Source organism: Sceloporus occidentalis, unplaced genomic scaffold (assembly GCF_023333645.1).
Source record: "Sceloporus occidentalis isolate IW3139 unplaced genomic scaffold, rSceOcc1.0.p SCAF_27, whole genome shotgun sequence".
In the NCBI taxonomy this organism is placed as follows: Eukaryota; Metazoa; Chordata; class Lepidosauria; order Squamata; family Phrynosomatidae; genus Sceloporus; species Sceloporus occidentalis.
Genome location: NW_028317007.1, coordinates 12,551,173 through 12,572,566, shown reverse-complemented (window position 1 = coordinate 12,572,566; position 21,394 = coordinate 12,551,173). Strand labels below are relative to the sequence as shown.

General features: G+C 41.1%; 1 protein-coding gene across 1 annotated transcript in view; it reads left to right on the top strand.

Moving 5' to 3' along the window:
* Positions 1 to 11,014: 11,014 nt before the first annotated feature.
* Positions 11,015 to 21,394, top strand: part of IRS2 (insulin receptor substrate 2) — a 123,882-nt gene continuing 113,502 nt past the window's right edge. Inside the window, exons 1-2 of the mRNA XM_089485882.1 lie at positions 11,015 to 14,075; positions 20,135 to 20,236. Coding sequence (XP_089342008.1) covers positions 11,015 to 14,075; positions 20,135 to 20,236 — 3,163 coding nt within the window. The remainder of the gene's footprint in view (positions 14,076 to 20,134; positions 20,237 to 21,394) is intronic.

The window sequence follows — 21,394 nt, the reverse complement described above, 5'->3', positions numbered from 1 at the left end:
ACTTTGTTGAGGACTTTGTCTGGGTTAGCATCTGGCCTTCCTACTGGGATTCTCCTCCAGTTACGTTGTGACAGCTATAAATACAAATAGAAAACTGCATATTATGCTTAATAAGTATATACTTCATGGCAAAAAGAATTGTATAACCTATTAAATAATAGAGACATAGAAAACTAAGTCTACTGCGGAGTTTCTGAAAGGTAATGTCATAAGATAATCATTTTAACATTAGTTCTGAATGCAAGTTGTCATATTTTATAGCAGCAAGTAATAATAATAATGTCAATATAATAATACTACTGCCTTCCCATCTGGAGGCTGTCCGACTAACAGAAGTATGAAGCTAGACTCTCTTCTTAGGCTAATAATTGAATAAATGCATCAAAAGTGAATGTGTTGTGATTCTGTTTATACGTAAATGGTTTATATTGCTGCAGGGGGTTATTTAAAATAATATGAGAATTATAATCATTGTGTATTTAAATAAAATACCCCATTACTTGCAGTTCAGGGACGGTCCACGGAAATAAAGAGACATAGTTATTAACAGGATAAGTGTCAAGACGGGTCTTGTCCAGCTGAATGACCCTAGACAGACGAAATCAGCAGTTGAAGGACATCACAGATGCCTGACTGGAGAAACCTGAATGCAGATTGTGAACTAAAAAATATAGACCTTTTCACCCCATCGAAAAGTTTTGGATACATTCATATTCATCCTGGTGAATACTTTATATCTGTGGAAGACAAGACCAAGAGCTGGTTATGGTCTGAGTCTCTACATCCGAAAAAATGGGCCGACTAGATGGGCAGAATAATTCTTATCCACTGTTGAGTTTATTGTCTGTATCCTTAAGCAAAATGGACAACACAATGTGTCAGTACTTGTCTATATCTGCGGAACATATCGTGGCTGGAATCCAAGTCACCTTGACTATTTATGAAGATACTTTAATCTTTGAAACATCTGCGGTCATCTACTCCATGTTTCCTCTACAATTTCTGTTGCTTGTGAGAGAATCACACGTGGGAGCTCCATAAAAACAATATCCATGGACAGAATTTCAAAATAGATATTTATACCAGTGGCTGCTAAATAAACTTATGGGAAACTACCTGATTTGGTTCCAAAACAGTAAAGTAATTTATAGTAGGCTTGGAAAGTCAAAATTTTAACGAGAACTAAATTATAATTAACTCAATTATTGAACAGATATATGCAAATGTTCTGAAAACGGAATGTACTGTTCATTAGACTGTGTTTGAATACACATTAAACCTCCCTCCAAGTCATTAAGGCATTTATATTTTGTAACCTAATCTTATTCACTTACTTAGCATTCATTTAATTATATTTTTAGAAGACACTTACCATAACTAATAAAAAAAAAACATTATACAATATATGATTTCCTTAAAATATTTTTCACATAATCCCAAAGTCATCTGTTGTTTGTATGTTCAAAGGAGGAAGGTATATATATATATATATATATATTAAATGCAACATTTTTATTATTTTCAGAAATACTATTGTAATGCAGAGACCTCCTCTCAAGACAGGTGGGAGATCAAATGGGATTGTTTCGTACATGAGAGGAAGCAGCATGAATAACTCCATTACCCGATGACTTTTCAAAAAAGACATTATAAAAGAAGAAGGCGTGATTTAGAAGACTAGGGGTTAACTTGCAACAATACCGCATATAACTGGATGAGCCTTCCAGAAGAAACAGTAATTGCTTACATAGTAAAAGAGTTCAAGAATGCTTGGTATGTGCATAAAGCTATCCTGAAAAACAAATAAGTGAGACTATGAGGTTTCAAAATGTGCAGACTGGATGGGCCAACTACATATTATCCTCTGTCACAATATATTTTTGCTTCAATTACAGCTCTAGCTATGGCCCAGCAGTGATGTCATTTCAATAATGGTGAACTAATCTTTAGGTAGAGAACAAAATGTTATCCAAGTAGTGTTCTAGCTAAATTGCTTATATACCGTATTGTCTCAATTATAAGATGACCCTGATTATAAGACAATTACCCCAAATTTGAATATTTATTTACAAAAAAAGAAAAAGCCTGAATATAAGACTAAACTATAAAAAACGTTTTACTAGTAAATATTACTTCACATGTAAACTATTTTTTCAGATTTAATAAAAACCTTGATTGAGAAAAATGCATTTCTTGTTATTTCCTTTTATTTGCCAACCTGCCCACCAGTTATGCACATCTGGTCCCAGGCTTGCCACTCTACCTCCCAGATATGCCACTCCGCCCCCTAGATATGCCTTATACCCCCCAGATATGCCACTCTGCCCTCCAGACATACTAATGCATCCCCAGACTTGCCCCTCATATTCCAGACTCACCTGGTGTCTAGTGGGGGCAGCCGGTGGGTGTCTGTGCGAAGCGCGTAGACAACCTCTGCTGCAGCCTGGCACTTCCGCCAGGGCTTCTATGACAGAGCACCGGAAGGCACTCCGTCATAGAAGCTCCTAAAATAGCACTTGTAGAATAATTATATTTGACAGAATTACCAACCATTATATATATATGCCTGTTGTCAATAGTGTGCACCCAGCTTGGATGTGCCAGTGAAAGGGACACTTCAAGTATCATGTAACAGCTTAGCTGCAGAGCTGCAGCTTCTAATTCAAGTTAGTCTTGTTTTTTTTTTCTTAATTTAAAGCAAAAAAAAAACCAAAAAAAAACTTCTACCTGTTTACAAATCATGCTTACTGTTTTCCAGCACAGGTGGTTTATTTTTGAATAGTTTAATCCAAAATGGCTTGCTCTGGATGTCATAGCAACGGGGCAGGAAAGTAACAGGATTACCTTAATACATCACAAAGTATTTTTATAAATACACCACCAGTTTTTAATAAAATATTAACATTAAATTTTAATGACTCTTATGGGAATGTTATTCTTAAGGAATCTAGTAACAAAATAATAGAAATTCAATTTGTTCTTCTACCAGCGAACTGGACCAACAAAGTAAAAAAAAATAAATATATAAGCAATCACTTTTTCATATAAATAACTGCAAAATCAGCTCTAAAAATGTATAACTGCATACATGTATGTGTAATATTATTTTACTAGCACAACTCAGTACTGTGAGAATAATTGTAAATTGTATAGGAGCGCTGAAGCCTTACATTTACCAATCATCACAAATGTAATTTTTTTTTTTGAAATTCATTATAGAACAGTGTATTTTATGAATGAGAGGGGCGAGGTTCTTTTGCTTCTGTGATTTTCTGATGATATTTGTTTAAATTGACTTAACATGCATGCCCGAACAAGACAGAGGTATTACACCTGCCAAACAGTTCAAAAGAAAAAAAAAAACAAGCCAAGAGTAAGATGCGGAAAAAAAAAATACGAAGCCATAACGCACTGGAGATTATGCTTGTTTTGAAGTATAGGGTGTGTTGTTCTCTGATCTAGGATGTTTTCATACCTTCCTTATTCTGGATATTGCTTGTACAACATGTAAGACAACAAACACTCTTACATAATATAAGAAGATGCACCCCAGTAAAACAAACTATACATTCATGTTTAATCCAGTTCCTCCAGGGTAGCTCCAAATCATTGTGAATATCCAAAATGGACCTTTAAGTGACACTCCGGCCATCATATGCCCTTTAATGCATATGCATTTGCCCCTTTCCACACCACTAGGTAAACGCTGAACATATCTCCCTGGATGTGATTTACTTGCCTCCGGTCTGCTCTAGCACTGGCTAGGGCAGGGGCGTCCAACCTGCGGCCCTCCAGCTGCTGCAGGACTACATCTCCCATCCTCCTCAGCCAGCCCCTTAGCTGAACGAGCATTATGGGAGATGTAGTCCTGCAGCAGCTGGAGGGCCGCAGGTTGGACGCCCCTGGGCTAGTGGACTGTTCCGGCCACTGTTGGAATGTGTGGAAAGTTCTCCCATTGATTTCAATAGAAGCACTTTTCTGCCAGTTATTGACAGCTTCCAGCAGCCAATCAGTGGCAAGAAATCCCGGATCATGGAGGAAGAAGTTCTTGTCAGATAAGTGTTTTATTTAGTAATTTTTGTTTTGGGAAAAATGCATATTAAAGTACTCACAGAATACTGTAAAAAGCATTACCCTACAGTGGATGCGTAGAAGCCCTATTCTGGGGCAAACTGCTAATCATAAAGCAATCAGGAGGAACACTGGTTGGTTTAGACACAATACCACAATGTTCTTCTTTATAAAAAGCCACATATTGCATAACCTGAACAAAGCCCAGTTTTTATACATTACATGTTCAAAAACTCCCTGTGTAGAAATCCTAAATAGACCGAATCATTACATTTTCTATTGCCTATTTGTCTTCTGAGAAGGAAATCTGATTAAAACCCATAAGCTTTGACACATACACACACACACACATATATATATATATATAAAATCAAAGACAGTTGAAACTGTGCTGTGACAGTTGAAACAAAGTTTGAGTTTTATGCTCAGTAGTCGTGAAGATCAATGGCTCTTTCAGCGTTTTTTATTCTGATTAATAAAAACAACTGCCTTACTCAATAATGTCCTTGTATGCCCTCCTCATTAGCACTAAAAAAAACAACCATGCCCAGGCTTTCAAATCAGTTACATCTCATTTCCAAGCTCCGTCATGAAGCGTCAGCGTCGTCTTCAATGGGCTAGGTGCTGAAAAAAAGACCTTAACACAATTCTCGATACAAAGGCGACAACGAACAATAATGTGCTGGGTTTCTGCGCGGCTCATCTATTAAAAAATGTTTTAGGGTTACGTTAAGAGCAAAGGGCTACTAGTTAGGAAGTCATGGCCATCGTAGTAAATAAGGTTTAGTGCTGCCAAGGCTATTATTAATGGTAACACACAATCTGCTTGGTATGTGTTTTTTTTAATGGCAGCCTAGGCTCCCATCGGAAGCCGTACCATTCCAACACTTCTGGCACCAGCTGGTATACAATTTCACATGAACAACTGTCAGTGTCAAAGACTGCGTTGAGTACACAAAGGTGACATTTACATTGAAGATGAGCCGAGTCTGTGATAAACTGAAGAACACTATGTGATGTAAAACAAATCCCAGTTTTGCATATCTAATAAGTAAACAACAAAAAAAGAAAAGAAATTTGGAAATGTGAAGAAAATTCACTAAAATTTAAAAAATATATTACATTTTAAGACTGCGGGATTTGTCAATGAAACTTGTATTTGAATACGTACATGGAAGAATTGTCTTTCTCACTTATTTTTCTTCCTGCTGAGATATCTGCATTACATTATATAATTATACAGATATCACAATGTTACTCCAGGCTGCAGTCAACAAGGCAAGCAGACTGCCCTCTTGGCCGCTGTCCATGGAGCCGGTTACAAGAGACATCTCTGATCTTCCCAACCAGAACATTCACACTTTGAAGGCCTATGCCACGTTGGAACAGGCCTCTTAAAGAGTCCGTTCACGAGGAGTGCCGGGATATGACATCATATCCTGGCTCTCTGTCCGAGGATGGCAACATGGAGTGGGCGGCTGAGGGTGCTGCTCTGGGTCAGGCCTAAGGTAGCGCCAGAGGTAAATAAGTTTCTGCACAATCTGTACATATATATATATATATATAAATATATATATATATATATATGTATTTGACTGTAGTTTTGACTTGGGTCTAGCAGTATTTGTGTGGCAGTCAGTTGTGGGAATGGAAGTTTGCAGCAGAAGGTCCACCAACTACCTTTGGCCCGAGTTGCAGGAATGGTGGATGATGTCTGGTGCAAGCCCTGTTTTGGTCGTGCCATTTAGGGTGAAGGGGGCCATCACAGCTTCCCCCTTGGACACGATGGAAAGAGAATTTTTCATTAAACAGCAACTGCACTTTAGTCATCCAGATTGCAGGTGCTCGAAATGTAGTTGTCTGTGTACTGGTTGGTTTGCGGGTGAAAAATTGGGACTTTATTTCCAGATTTTAAGGGTACAGTAATACAGAAAGTGTACAATATAAGAACCGGGTGGCCTTTAAGTAGCATTGTACGATCATTCTTAAACCCTCGTTGTATCTCACCAAAGATGAAGGGTATCTAGGACTCATAACCCTGTCTTCTGCAGAAAATAACAATAAAATTGGAAAGACAGCATTATATTAGACCACAAAGGCAGATTTCCATTCAAAGGATTAAGGAACCGATGCACATCAACACGTATGACAACACCAGAGCTATTATAGTCACCTACCGTTTTAGTAGCACCAAACACTGATCATATACTTTAAAGATGCAATGTGCCTTGTGTGGAAGTGGTTTCATGATGTTCATCATGATGTTCATAGTAGGTATAGGAGCTAAATGATGTCTGGATGGCCCCGTAAAGACCTGACAATACTACTGTTTCGTAATCCAGCAGGAACTAAGTGACAGGCCGACATTCCTGCATACAGAGATTAACATTCTGGAGCTTAGAAACGTTGTGGAAAAAAAAAAACAAGTGGAGAGAAATAAACTAAACGACCCTTCTGGAGCTTTCCCTTATTTTAGGATTACCAACAGCGGTTCTTGGCCAGCTGCCACAGTGAAGTGCAAGCTCTTCTGGGTAGTTGACTCAATACCCCGTACCATAACCATACAGTGTATTAGACAGTAACCTTGTACGGAGACCTGCGTGTAACCGCTGCCATAATTCTAGCCCACTCCTTCGTTTGTGGGTTTCTCGAGGGGGTGGGCGATACGTACTCATCTACTACGCAAAAGGCAGGGTTGCTTGTTTTGATGATGAGGGCTGATGCTGTTCTGAGCCTTAACAGGGAACAGAATGATTGTTTGCCGTGTGTGGGAGATGAAAGCCAAGCCTGTCCTCCTTGATGCACTATGGAAACCACGCTCATTCAAAACAGATGACTTCAGTAGGAGTCCCTAGAAGAATAAGAGAAAACAAACAGAAATGAATGTTAATAACATTCAATGAGGAATACCAGCTGATGTATTACCCCCTAGTGCGAGTTATGAATTATGAGTGGTTAGCTTGTCATATTCTTCCCTTGTCACTTCCATGACTAGAACAAAACATATGAATGACACAGAAAACTTGTAGATGAATGTGTTATTTATATATATATATATATTTATATATATACACACACACACATATATATACACATATACACATACACTCATATATACACATACACACATGCATACACACACACATTCATATATACACATACACACATATGCATACACACACTCATATATATACACACACACATTCATATATACACATACACACATATGCATACACACACTCATATATACACATACACACACACATATGCATACACACACACATATACCGTATTTGCTCGATTATAAGACGAGGTTTTTTTGAAAAATACCCCTCGTCTTATAATCGGGGTCGTCTTATAATCAGAGAAGCAGAGCCGGTTGGAGAGATCAGAAGAAACACCGGGACCCCGGCGGCACTGTGCTGTCCCAAAGTCATTGGCGGATCCGGTAATTTTCTGGAGGAGGCGGGGCCTAGCGGGGTCACACAGCGTCATTGTGTGTGATCCCGTGGCAGCTGCAGTAAGCGCCTGCTGAGGCATCACAGTGAGTGAAGTGCCTTAGTTGCTTGAGTGTATATTAGGGTCTGTGTATCTAAGTGTCAGAGTGGGTATATTAGTGTCTGGGTGTGTAAGTGTCCCCCTATATGCCACTCTGCCCCATGTTATGCCTTTTAACCCCCTATATGCCACTATGTCCCATGTTATGCCTTTTAACCCCCTATATGCCAGAGTAGCATATATGGGTATAAGGCATTTCTGGAGGCAGAGTGGCATATAGGGGTTAAAAGGCATAACATGGGGCAGAGTGGCATATAGGAGGGTATAAGGCATTTCTGGGGGCAGAGTGGCAAATAAAAGGAAATAAAAACAAACAAATAAAAAGTTTACATGAATGAAACTGTTTTCCTATAGGGTCGTCTTATAATCAGGCTTTTTCTTTTTTTTAAATTAATATTCAGATTTTGGGGGGTCGTCTTATAATCAGGGTCGTCTTATAATCAAGCAAATACGGTATATATATATATATACACACACAAAATAATAATGTGCTCTGCACAATAACACTATATATTATGTGTCAACAGCAACTTAGCCCGTGTATTCTTATCACTAACTTTTTACACACAGAAAAATCCCTTCCTTGCCTTGAGTTGGTGTGCATAGTATTACAGATCTACATGGAGCAGTATGACTCATTTTTGATCCCGGTAAACAAGCTGGGAGCCTCCCCTCGGCATTTGTTTAGAGACTTCAGTTTCTCCCATTGCATATCAAAATAATCCTTATATAATATTGCTTAAGCTTAACCCTTGAATTGCAGAGACATTAGCGAATAGCAAATCTTATTTTTATAGCGCCAACAACTGACGCAGCCCTCCTTGCAGTACCCATATTCAAAGGGTATGAGAAACCTAGAACTGGCAGACTAAGTCCTACGGATACATTCAGGCGAAGAGGGTCCTGATCGCAAGCTTATATTTGGAGAGCTGAATGCCTGCAGCACCGCAATGCCATGTCAGCTAACGCGAGCCCGGATCATGGTTACCATTAAAACAACATGTACAGTAATTCAATGATGAAATATACCAGCAGTCCTTTTACTCTCTGGGTGGTATTCCCGAGTAAAAGGATGGTACAAAACAAGCCTTGATTAATGACAATGTACAGCAGGCTCCCCTTACCTTTTAACTGATCGCGGAGGAGGGGCTGCCTAAGAGGAGGAGAGAAATCCCTAGAAGAGAAAAATTTAACCATTCAAAGTCCTGAACAGAGCAAACATCTATTCTGCAGTATAAACATGAATCACTGCAGAAAGTGTACGCACGCACCCAGAATGACAAATATTTTTACGATCTGACATCCCATTGCATATTTGTACAGTACTTTGGAGGCTAGGGGAACGTGTGAATATCCTACGGCAGCCTAGTCATATAAATGGACACATTTTTACGCAGAATTCCCCTGATCTCATCCAAAATGACATGACGAGCGCTTGCGTACATTTGACGCCACCGGGATGGCGCGTATATGGGATAGAATGGGTTTCCGTTGCAGCGTATGTATTTAACTAGAATTGACAGACTAAGGCGAAGCGATACGTTAGGTAAAGAGGGTCCTGGAACGATAAAGGCAACCTATACGGACTTTAGACATTCCGACGGCTTGTAAACAAACGGACCAGTATGCCCAGTAGCCAGCGTTATGACAGTACGGGAGACGGAGAGGGTCCTTTGCCATAGGGGACTGCGGGCAGATGACGATCCACCATCTGCGTCCTGCGTTGCGTAAGCAGAAATCATCTGTTCTGCTTCCTTTGAAATCCACAGCAGCAGCAGCTCCAGAAGTGCTGACCGCCTGCGGAGACACACATCAGACATTCCCGATTAACAGTTTGTGCACCACGCGAGGCAGGCAAGGAATGCGTAACCTGTGCACCCAAAGGATGTCAGCTGTTATTAACCCCTTATCTGCTGGGCAAGGGGCACAACACCCTGTGATTTTTTTTTTTTTTCACGCAGGCTAGTCTTGTGATCACAGGCGACCGGACATACTACGGCAACTGCAATGTTGATACGTAAGCAACGTGGAGTCGCAGAATTGAAACATAGAATTTAACAGCAGACCAGAGCCCATTGCAGACTCAGACCTTCATCAGTACTTAGTCACGTCTTAGATTCAGGATAGCTTTATGCCTGTCCCTCCCTGTATTAGCCTCTACTGCTTCTGCTGGGAGGCGCCTCCACGTATCTACGCATCAAGGACTACCCCGTATAAGAAGAAAAAAATAATAATTTTCAACGTGTTATCCCTGCTCTATGCATCATCGCATGATCTAAAATTAGATTTTTATAATCTAGGAAACCTATTCCTATCAGCCGTCCTGATGGGAGTTGTAGTACAACAGCTGTTTCAATGACAGGGCGCCTGAGACAGAAGAGTAAAAACACACGCGCAGAAGCCCCGTGAAATGTTCACGCGAGCTGGACCTTGACAGCTCCGTTGGGGGGTGGGTAGGAGGTAGTGATCTGGGAGGGAGGGGATCCACTGCGTGAGCGCCGCCTGTCTGCACCGTGACGTCCCGCCCCCTTCACCCCCCCACATACAGCGCAGGGCCACCGCCTCTTTTTCTCTGCTACCCAATCGCAGCCGCCTACCAGGCAGACGCGCCCCCTTCTCATTAGCCCTCCCCCTGTGCCAATGCGTTTGTATGTGTGTGTGGTTTTTTTTGTTTTTTTTTACTGTCGGTAACTTAGTACGTCACATGTTGTTTTGCTTCTTTAGTTCAGTCACTGGATGCGATGTGCTATTTACTGGTAAAACGGTTACCGACGCGAGCGGGAGAGGAGTCCCTGGATGTACGGTACCTGCGGCGGGCATAGCAGCTGATGAGCGGAGCATGGCCAGACGCCACACACTCGGGACCTATTTATTTCTATTCTTATGAGGAGGAAACAACACCCGGGACGTACAGTATATTTATTACAGCTGGACCGTTTCTTTGGAGGAAGCAGCATTGCAAGGTCTGTCACCTCATACATATTTTTTTTGGTAAAGATTTCGCTCCTGCGCAGCTGCAGCTTGTGTATACAGCTCTTCGGTGGGAGAACGGCTCTACCTTAAAAGACTCCTTCGCTGCAACGCTATCTCATATAGACTCTACTGTATCGATGCACCTTGCAGTTGGGGAAGGAGGGAAGCTCTAGAATCCGTACGGAATTCATATTGTGCTCTAGAATTGTGACACCCAGGAATTTCCACTTGGATTCTACTACGCATTGCATAAGCGTGCGTGTTATTTTTTATTTTTTTTTAATTTTATTATTCTTTTATAAGGATAGGTGGGGGGAAAAAAAAATCACAAATTTATTTTTCTAGTGTCGCACAATTGCAACTCTCTATTCAAGGAGGGGTGGGGGGCACCACTTTGGGAGGTGAGAAGAGGATGGCCAGCCCCCCCACTACTGGGCAGCAGGTTCTCCCTTCTGGATCTAATGTAAACAACCACAATAACAACAACAATAACAACAGCAGCAATGTAAAGAAATGCGGCTACCTACGCAAACAGAAACACGGCCACAAACGATTTTTTGTGCTGCGGGAGCCCGGAGAAGGCTGTCCTGCAGCCAGGCTAGAATATTACGAGAATGAAAAGAAGTGGAGGAGCAAATCGACGGCAGCCAAGAGGGTGATATCTCTAGACAGCTGTCTTAACATCAACAAGCGAGCAGATGCTAAGAACAAGTACCTAATTGCTCTCTACACCAGGGATGAATATTTTGCTGTGGCAGCAGATAGCGAGCAGGAGCAAGAAAGCTGGTATCGAGCACTCACTGACTTGCTCAGCACGGGCAGAGGAGAAAAAGATGGGACTGTGTGTTCAGGTACCGGGGGATGCTGCTGTCCCAGCAACGGGAGCTGCAGCAATAGTTGCAGTCATCATCTGGCATTTACAGAGGACCCCAACTACGGACTGATAACCCCCGCCAATGCAGCTTACAAAGAGATATGGCAAGTAAACCTAAAACCTAGGGGTCTGGGGCATATTCGGAGTATGATTGGAGTGTATAGACTGTGCTTGTCTGCTCGCAGCATCAGCTTTGTGCGTCTTAACAGCGATGCCCCTTCTGTGACGCTGCAGTTAATGAACATACGACGCTGTGGCCATTCGGATAACTACTTTTTTGTAGAGGTCGGTCGTTCAGCTTCCACTGGACCCGGAGAGATCTGGATGCAGGTCGATGACACCGTGGTGGCCCAAAGCATCCACGAGACCATTTTGGAAGCCATGAAAGCTATGAGGGAACTGTCCGAGTTCAGACCCCGAAGTAAAAGCCAATCTTCTGGTTCCAACCCAATCAGTGTGCCCGGCAGGCGGCATCATCTCAATCAGTTGCCACCCAGCCAGACTGGCCTTGCTCGGAGAACACGAACAGACACTCCACTGTCGTCCTCCACTAGTGCTGCCTCAAATTCTGCTTCACGAAACCGCACTGCCAGTGAGGGTGATAATTTAAGTAGCAAGGCAGCCTTAGGCAGTCCCTTAAGCCCCAGCATGTTACGTGCACCTCTGAGCCGTTCCCACACACTCAGCTGGGGAGGACGGCATATTAAACTGGTTCCAGCTCCAGGACCCCTGCAACACAGCCGCTCTATGTCTATGCCTGTTCCCCGCTCACCACCAACTGCTGCCAGTCCAATCAGCCTATCATCTGGCAGTAGTAGTGGGCATGGTTCTGCCTCTGACCCATTAATTCCCCCACGGCCATCTAGCTGCAATGCTTCTACTTCTGGGTCACCCAGCGATACGGGTTTCATGTCTTTGGATGAGTACAGCTCTAGCCCAGGAGAGCAGACACGTGCATATCTGAGCTGTCGTAGTGGTACCCCAGATTCTATTTCTGGCACTCCACCTCACCCAGGGGAACTGAATGGTTACATGTCTATGGATAGACAGTTACCAGGAAGCTGCTCGTGTTTTGCACGTCGACTTGAAGGTTCTGGTGTCGAAAAGTGTCCAAGAAAGAGGACATACTCCCTGACCACACCAGGAAGGCAAAGAGTGGCAATTCCTCAAGTGTCCTCTGCTTCTCTTGATGAGGCTACCCTGATTCGTGCCACCTACAAAGGAAGCCCAGCTCTTCAGTCCTCCTCTCCAAAGATAACCACGTACCAGCCCTACCCAGAGGACTATGCTGATGTAAAGATCGGGCAGCACAAGGACGATGGGTACATGCCAATGGCCCACGGGGCAGGTACGGTTTCTTCAACAGATTATGTGCCCATGAGCTCGGCCAGTGTGTCTGCTCCTCAGCAGATCCTGCAACCTCGAACCTGTTGTTCTGAATCTGTTGATGCTTCTCAGGAAGATTCCCCAGATGGCTATATGAAGATGTGGTGTGGTCCCAAAGAACGATCAGTACCTGTGCATAACAGACTATCCCCTGCTGAACCACTAACTTCCTTAACACCCCCTGATTATTTCTTCATGCAGCCTAAAAACAATTGTTGTTGCCAGGCTAATAACACATTATCACTACAGCTACCAAGCACTACTGAGGCCGAACCTTATGTAATGATGAGGTCCCCGGCTTCTTCATCGCCACACGGTAGAGCTGCTCGACCTTCACGCCTTGCTTTGCGCATCTTACCGAGCATGAGTGAGCACCCTCCAGAACCACCCAGTCCTCCTGGTGGGGAATATATTAACATTTATTTTGGAGATACAAGATCTCAAGATTCCCTACCCTTACAAACACCAACTACTTTATCAGACTGTGTCCCATTGTCCACTGCTAGCAGTCCAGCTTCATCCTCTTCCAGTTCGGAAACCCAGCGCTCCCCAATCTCTGACTACATGAACTTAGACTTTGGGCCACCATCCCCAAAGCCAAAAGTTTCTTCTGTATTACATCCAAATTCAGACTACACAGAAATGAGCCCCAGAAAGATACAGTCAGGCTCACCTTCTAATGCATCTTCACCGTCGGCAGCACCATTACCTAGAGCAAACTCTGGTTCTGGTGTACAGCACTTGACTTTGCTTATGGAACAGATACCTACTGCATTTAGTCTGCACAGTCCTCCTCCAGACCCGAATCGGGGAGCTAAACTCATACGGGCAGATCCACAAGGGGGCCGTCGCCGTCACAGTTCAGAGACCTTTTCATCCACCACTCAAGTGACCCCTGTATCTCCTTCCTTTGCACATAGTCCAAAGAGGCATAGCTCAGCTTCAGTGGAGAATGTGTCACTGAGGCCTGGAGAGACTTCAGAGACTGCTGAATGTGGCAGTCCTATGTGCCGGGAGACCTCAGCTGGCTTCCAGAATGGTCTGAACTACATTGCCATTGAGTTATCACCTGAGGAGAGAAGTCTGCTGCTCCTAACACAAGCCTCATCCAGAGGACACTTACCTGCCTTGGGCCTTGCCAGTCTGGACATTGGATCTTATCCTACCATTGACTTCCTTGGCCATAGGATGAAGGGTGCCACCACTGTTAGAGGTGAGTACGAATATAACAAAACCTTTTGCTGGCCTGCATGGGCAGCAGTTATCTAGCATGCACACTTCTTTCTGTTTTGTGCAACACTGTATTACATATATTTGATACCTATTTTTGTAATGTTATGCAACCTGCTAGCATACACAGTGAGTAATATATGGAGAGTTATCATACGGGTAAATTACAGGTAGGTATTCAATTCTAATAGTCAAAGTAATCACAACACAGGCTATCATTGAAACTGACTGTACCCCACAAATCAAGTGGATGCTTATAAAGATAACAAAATAACACATACTTTTAGCATTTTCTTTTCCTGAGCCAGAAGGGGGCAGAGAACATTCGCCCCAAACCTTATCACTGGCTTTGATAGGATAACAGGACACAGAGGTCACTCACCTCTGCTCATAGAAATCTGTACACATGGCATTTAAGTGCATTGTTTACATTACATGTGCAAACATATCGCTTGTGTTAATATATATATAAATAATATATATAGTGTGTGGGTTTGATACACAAACTGAATTGTATTTGTGACAATATATGCTAGAATGTACAGATGCATTATAGACCACATGCCACGGCTTTAATCGCTGTATAATTACAGCTGATTGGGAAAGCCAGTGCAGTTGTGACCGGAGGCGACGACGTTAAATAAGGTCCCCTTTGTCCAAGTAGCAGTGGAAATAATATGCAGCGTGCATTTAACAGTTCCTGTAAGTTCTTTGGCAAACACATCATGTTGAGGACTTTTTTTTTAATCTTTTTATGAAGCTGTGTTACACATAAGGCAATTCATGTATTTGGAGTAAGTTCCATGTAGACTCGGAAAGTGCTATAATCCCCTTTTGTTTGAGGATGTGCATTTAAAAGGTTAAATAAACAGAATATGATTACGGCATGTTAAGGTGCGGATAACCAGTTAGCACAATCATCCAGTTTCAATCTTATTATGACCCTGTTAATTGTTACCACATTTCAAAGGGTTTTATGAATGCTTTCTTTCTGCAGTATAGAAGTTTTTTGTTTTTTTTCTCTTACGTTTTGCCAGCAATGCTTTGAATTGTTATGATTCCCTTGGTCTACTATTGAGGAGATCAACTCAGTCTTTTAAGGATTAGCTGTGAATGGGGAGGAGATCAGAATTGTTTATCTTAACAAAAATAAAATGTCTTTTATGTTTTGCTCTCTTCTGTTTATGCAATAGGAGTCAGGCTACTTTCCAAGTCTGATGAGATATGGTGATTACGTATGATCCATCATATCTGAGGTGGTCCTTCCTTCCTTGCTGTAGATTTCCAATGTAGTTTATTTCATGAGGCTGCCATTAGAATTGCAATACCTTGTCACAGTTTTCCAGTAACACGAGCCAGACAAATCCTTGTTTAAAGTAGTTAAAAAGCCTCTGTAAGTACTCTGTTGGAGGTTAACTGCCTGTATTACCTCCTGTAGACATTTGATGTATACGGATAACGATATATGGTGACTAAGAAGCAACACCTATTTTGAACAGACTACTTACTCCAATTCTTATGCAAACCATTCTAGACTCTATAGAATACTCCTTGCCTGAATGTGTGTGTGACTGCTTGCAATCTTCTTAAAGTTTTATGGTGACTTGAAAGGCTATGGATAGGAATCATATGTACAGTTGGCATTTGATGTTGACCATGCTCAACAGGATCCTGGAATTAAGTTTATTGTCATCGGGCCTTACAATCTTCAGTGTGAAGATCACCGCAGGTGGACTAGTCAATGCCCATCTTTTAGACATGTGCTAAATAACCATTTGTGGTTATATGGGAAGAACCAAAACAAACTGCAGTGTGGGATTTTCGTTGCCTTGTCCCAAGTCCACCTTTTTTTTCTCTGCAAATATCCCTCAGAATGTTTGCAAGATCTGAGTGTGCCACAGTGGTCTACAACCCTAAAAGCCACAATTATGTGCAAATTAAACAGAAGGGATGTATTTATAAAGAATAGTCCCTTTCTGGCTATTTCAAATGGTGGAACATGTGGTACCAGGGTAGGGCCTCCTTGAACAAGATGATGTTAACTAAAATAATGTTGGGTTTTTTTTTTGTTGGTTTTTTTGTATCAACATTAAAAGGGGGTATATAGTCACACCAAGGGGAAATGTGATTCTGCATCATTTATTTTTTGCCACCCATTCTTTTTTGCGCAAGACCACCACTGTTTGACCTTCTGCAAGTATGTGCAGCAAATGGACGTGTCAATCAATTATTGGCTAACTTTTTTTGTGGTAAAAGTATTCGAACAATAAAAGTAACATAAATGATTGATTGCTTTGCAGGACACTAAGCGATATGTCAGTGCTTTAAAAATAAACGATGATGCTTGTCTTCATTAATCATAATTATGTCATGTGCGTCAAATTGATTTGTTAAAACTTAGTGACCAAGAACAAAAAGCCTTAGTGCAAGCCATCAATGCAGCTTTTTTGTGCTATAAATTGTATCTTGAAGCATTAGTAAAAAGTAAAAGAAACGATCACATGTGTATTGATATGTACCAGCTAGCTTGAACAGTTAATACTTTATTGCTGAAACTGAAATCTGGGTTTATATTAGCTGTTGCTGTAAGTGTACGCTGAGACGTAGCCCTGAAGTCATGGTCACCATTGACGTGTGAAAGTGAGAGGTGGCCAGATGGTGCCCCAGATGTTTGTTTCAATTCTAACTCTCATCATACTTGGTTATTATCTAATTGAAGATTGTTGGTATGGTAAAACATCTGGGAGACAACTGTACACATACCTTGAAAGACTTTGTTTTAATGACAAGAACCTATGCACATAATCCAGCAAAAAAGTTTGGCTCCTCATGGTGCCTGGCATCCCCAGTTCTGTCTAGAATCTCTGAAGGTAATGTCTTGGCTTGTAGTAAGGACTTTCAGCCAGAGAGCGACCAGATTTCACTGAAGTGAGAGTTTGCACAAAAATTCTGGTTTTAACTTGCCTTACTTTTCATGTTGAAGGTCCAACACTAGCAATCATCATCATTAAGGAGTCTCATCTTGCTGATTGAACTTTGTATAATATAGGGGATCTTGCTCTTCATGCAGCAGAAGCTTGCTGAGCTTGGTCCTTCATAATCATTAACTGGGTTTACTTAACACGCATGTATAACCTAGACCTTGTGGTATGATGTAATAGAACCATTTAAACTCTGTGAGAAGAAAATCAGTCAGACCTCAGTTATATTACCTTTTTTATACTCCTTTAACATCTGCATAGTTAAGGGGGAAAGTGAATAGATGGAATTACGGGGGCTTCAACAAACAATCTTTTTTAGATGTTTTATTATTTACAAGGGATTTGGAAAATACAAAGCATAGATTCAAATAAGCATTAATGACAAATGGCAGTCTTACACACTTGAACTGCGTTGAAACGTTGCCAAGAAATGTGAACTCGGCTGATTTGGCTCATAGCGTCTTTGCTACAGTTTGTTATAAATTTGTGTTCGCATCTTGCCCTGTAACATTTTGTACTGGGCACAATAATCCCATATCCTCTGCCCCTTTAGGCATTTGGAACGAGATTGGTATCTTGAATCGGATAATTTCAGCCACATGCCCTTATATAGCACCTTTATATTGGAACGAGTTTCAGGCCGTGCATTCTTTAGAAATGGACAAATCAGGGCAAAAAAAACCCAGGAAAATATGCTTAACCCCTTCAGATACCAGCAAGTGTGAATTACATTAATACTGCGTGGACCTAAACCACAACAACAATGCCTTGATAAGCATGACCACCTTTTGAGTTCCTACCCTCGGTTTTTCATCCTGTACAACCTGGTGCCGCTTTTGGACCTGCGTGATGTTATTTTAGGTGGTTTGAAAACAAAACCTACAACAAAAGATTGGTATTGTTTACAGACTCACGGTATGGAACCACCTATTGATTAAGCACAATTCATTTTTGTTCCTTGATAACAATAATCTAAAAACACATAGTACGGGGTGTCCCATTTCATTGATACCGGTTCACATTAAAGTATCAATTCTCATTATTATCTTGAACAGCATAGATGTGCCCCCCCCCCCGACTCATATACTCATAGAGTATAAACTAGCATATAGTTTTATGTGCTATTTAACCCCTTAAGTACTTAGCACCGTGCTCTGGCTCTGATTGATTTCATTCAGCCAGGAGCTTCGGGTGCATATGATCTGCACATGTGACTTAGTTATTTTCAGCCTTGCACAAGTGCATCGGTTACTTAGCATTAGTGATAACTTACTCTCTCTGGTTTAGCCAGCGCACTCCTGTTAAAGCAGGATGATTCTGGTATGTCTACATGGCATCTTGGTCAGTCTGAAATGTACACTGTTTTTTTTTCTTTTTTGTTCTTTTTTTTTTATGGAGAATTAATGCATACTTTTGTTTTCATAGCATGGATTTTTTTTTTTGTTTAAATTCTGAAAAATAGATGGAGATTATTATATTAGGTACTATCAACCGAGTAATAAAACATTATGAGTAGCATACCTATAAAAATGAATTTAAAACGAGGGTGTTTAAAAATTCACTTTAACACAGAGCTTCGGTATCTCTCACTGAAACGTTAGGTTGCCAACCGCATTTTTTATTTATTTATTTATTTTTTTAATGTGCATATTAATCAAGGCATCAAAATGCCCTTGGGTGGCCAAGGTGCATATGTATGTGTTCTTTGTAGCATTACATGTTAATTAAAGCTTTCCAAATATGATAGTGTAGGAACCATGATGAAACCGCAGCCAATAAGGAGTCCCCTGGTGCCTTGGAGCTATAAGGAAAACCATTCATAGCACTGTCATTCCAGATTAAATAAGTGTAGGTATCATACTTTTGATATTTCACCATGTTTTAGAGTTTATTATAACCTAATGTTCTTGAAACGAGTCCAGGACAGTCATTTTTTTTGTATAACATTTCTACATTGACTAGATTGCTTTCTGATACATTCTTCCATCCTTCTGCTCTTAATCTTTGGGGCCTGGGGTTGGACCTGTGATGTCAGGAGTGTACAAAACCGAATTCCCATCGCACCATATCTCACAACAACTAGTATAAATATTTTTCTTAAAAAATCCTTCAATACATAGTGTTCTTTTATTAGGGAGAAACATTATTGATATTTGTCTGCTTGCAGAATAAGGCACAGCGTTTGGTCTATCCTCCTATATTCTCCTATCTAAGGCACGGCTTCTGTCTATCCTCCTCTCAAAATGTTAAATAAACAGTGCCTGAACATAGTGAGAGTTTTCTTAAAGACTGCAAAATTACCGCTTAGAACCTACTGATTGGGGAGGTTTTCTAAATGCAGCATTTTTGATCCCAACAATCCCTTTGCTGTTCGACCTTGTTGTTAAGCAATTATTGGTACAAAACGTTTACCAGAGTTAAATCTGTAATATTTCCTGAAGCGCCATAAAGATTTTTTTTTTTTGTTAAATTGCAATAGTCACTCGGTAGATTTGTTGAATCGTTTAAGAAAAATAGTTTGTCTGTGCTGAATGGCGTGTTTGTTCTAAAGCGAACCAGGAACAGTTGTCGCTTAGGGCACAGGAAGTGCTTACTTTGACGATTGCTTCTGATTTACTTTCAAGATAGCAATAGAGGGTTTTATTCACTCGTTCTGCGTATATAAACAGCTTGAAGAACATTTGGAAAGTAAATTATGCCTGCTCGTAAGAAGCTGTGCCACATAGCTTAATGTTTACTGGTGGGCTATTGATAAGTCTTGATGTTAGTATCTCGTTGAACAACATGATTGAAGAATTTTAGATATTGTGCCCATCTTTGGTTATTATACGTAAGGCAAAACGGCGCGTGCATCGAATGTTCTTGAGGCCTTCATTGAATGCGCTAGTCAAAGTAATAAAACTTAATCCGACTTGTTCGGTTGGAGATCCGTTGCTGGAGTTCTGTAAAAGTTCTGGGTGTTCCTTGAAAGAATGCGAACGTGCTTATGGCATTTCTCAAGCGTGAAAATGCTGAAAGTGGAAAACATTTTTACACTGTATGATTCATAACTTTCATTTAGCATTTGACAAGCAGATGCTCCAAACTGACTTGCTAGGAATGCAGGCTGGCCCTGACATGAACAGCCTTTCAAAGAGGCTACTACATGAGCTGTATGAAGCAAGTATGGACTTCAAAGACTCCATGTAACACCGCCATATGGTTAACAGCCAGTACAGAAGGTCAATTAACATACTTATTTTTCATTGTATCCATATGAACTGCTTTTTCAGTTCGAGATTCTCACTAGGGGTAGAAATCAACATTCAAACCAAAAAATCAAGCATTTTAAAGACACATTATATCAGCTGGAGTTTTTGGGAGCAAAACAGAGCACTAAAAGCCTTCACAGTTAACTAAAACTGCTGTATAATACAACCCTGGGATATTATAAATAGCTCTCACCGAGTTGAAGGAGACTGCTGCCCTTAAAAGACCCCGGGCTTTGCCTATGAGTTCCGGATTAGAGTGGGTGTTGAAACTCGGCATGTGCACAGTGCCAAAATTGTATTCAAGGTCAGTGCATGTCTGAATGAAGCAAGCTAATCTGTTTTATTAGGAGGCCGAAGGTGCCGCTTTGCAATGCAAGTCATTATGTATGAGCAGATGTAAGGACCACGGTGTTCAGAAGGGCTCATTATTTTAAGTACAAATCGGAAACAAACAGAATAACGCCTTCGTGGAGTTCTATAATAATTTTACAGCCGTGTAAAAGCATTTACCCACAATATATTATACAGAGGCTGACAGATTGATGATTCATATTTAGATTCATCTAACTTAAGATTTATGAGTCTGCTTTTTTTTTAAATACTTGGATATGATAAGCAACCATGACAAATGGGCACATTTCTCCCAGACAGGATAGGAAAAAAACCTTTTGTAACAGTGTTTTGCAGCGTCAGTGTGTGTGACTGAGCCCCATGTATGGATTTCAGAGGAAACGTATTGTATACCTCCCTTTTGTGTGTCTCTCCCTCTGTTCGTTGTAAACAAGAGCCGTGACTCAGATGTGTAATATAATACATCAGCAGGCCAAGTAACAAGGGACTACACGGCGTGTGGCCTTTTTATTTGTACACCAGTAACTTAAAAACAATAGTATGTCAGCTCTAGTGTTTCATATCTGGGGTGGGGGGGCTGATTTATTTATAGCATTACGATCACATGGTCGGAATCGGTTAATTCGGACTATTACCCAGATTTATATTATGGTTCGCTTTTTGGCCTTACTCTGTTTCGTCTTTCCTTCTGCTTGGGTGATCAAAGGGTTAAGAGCCTA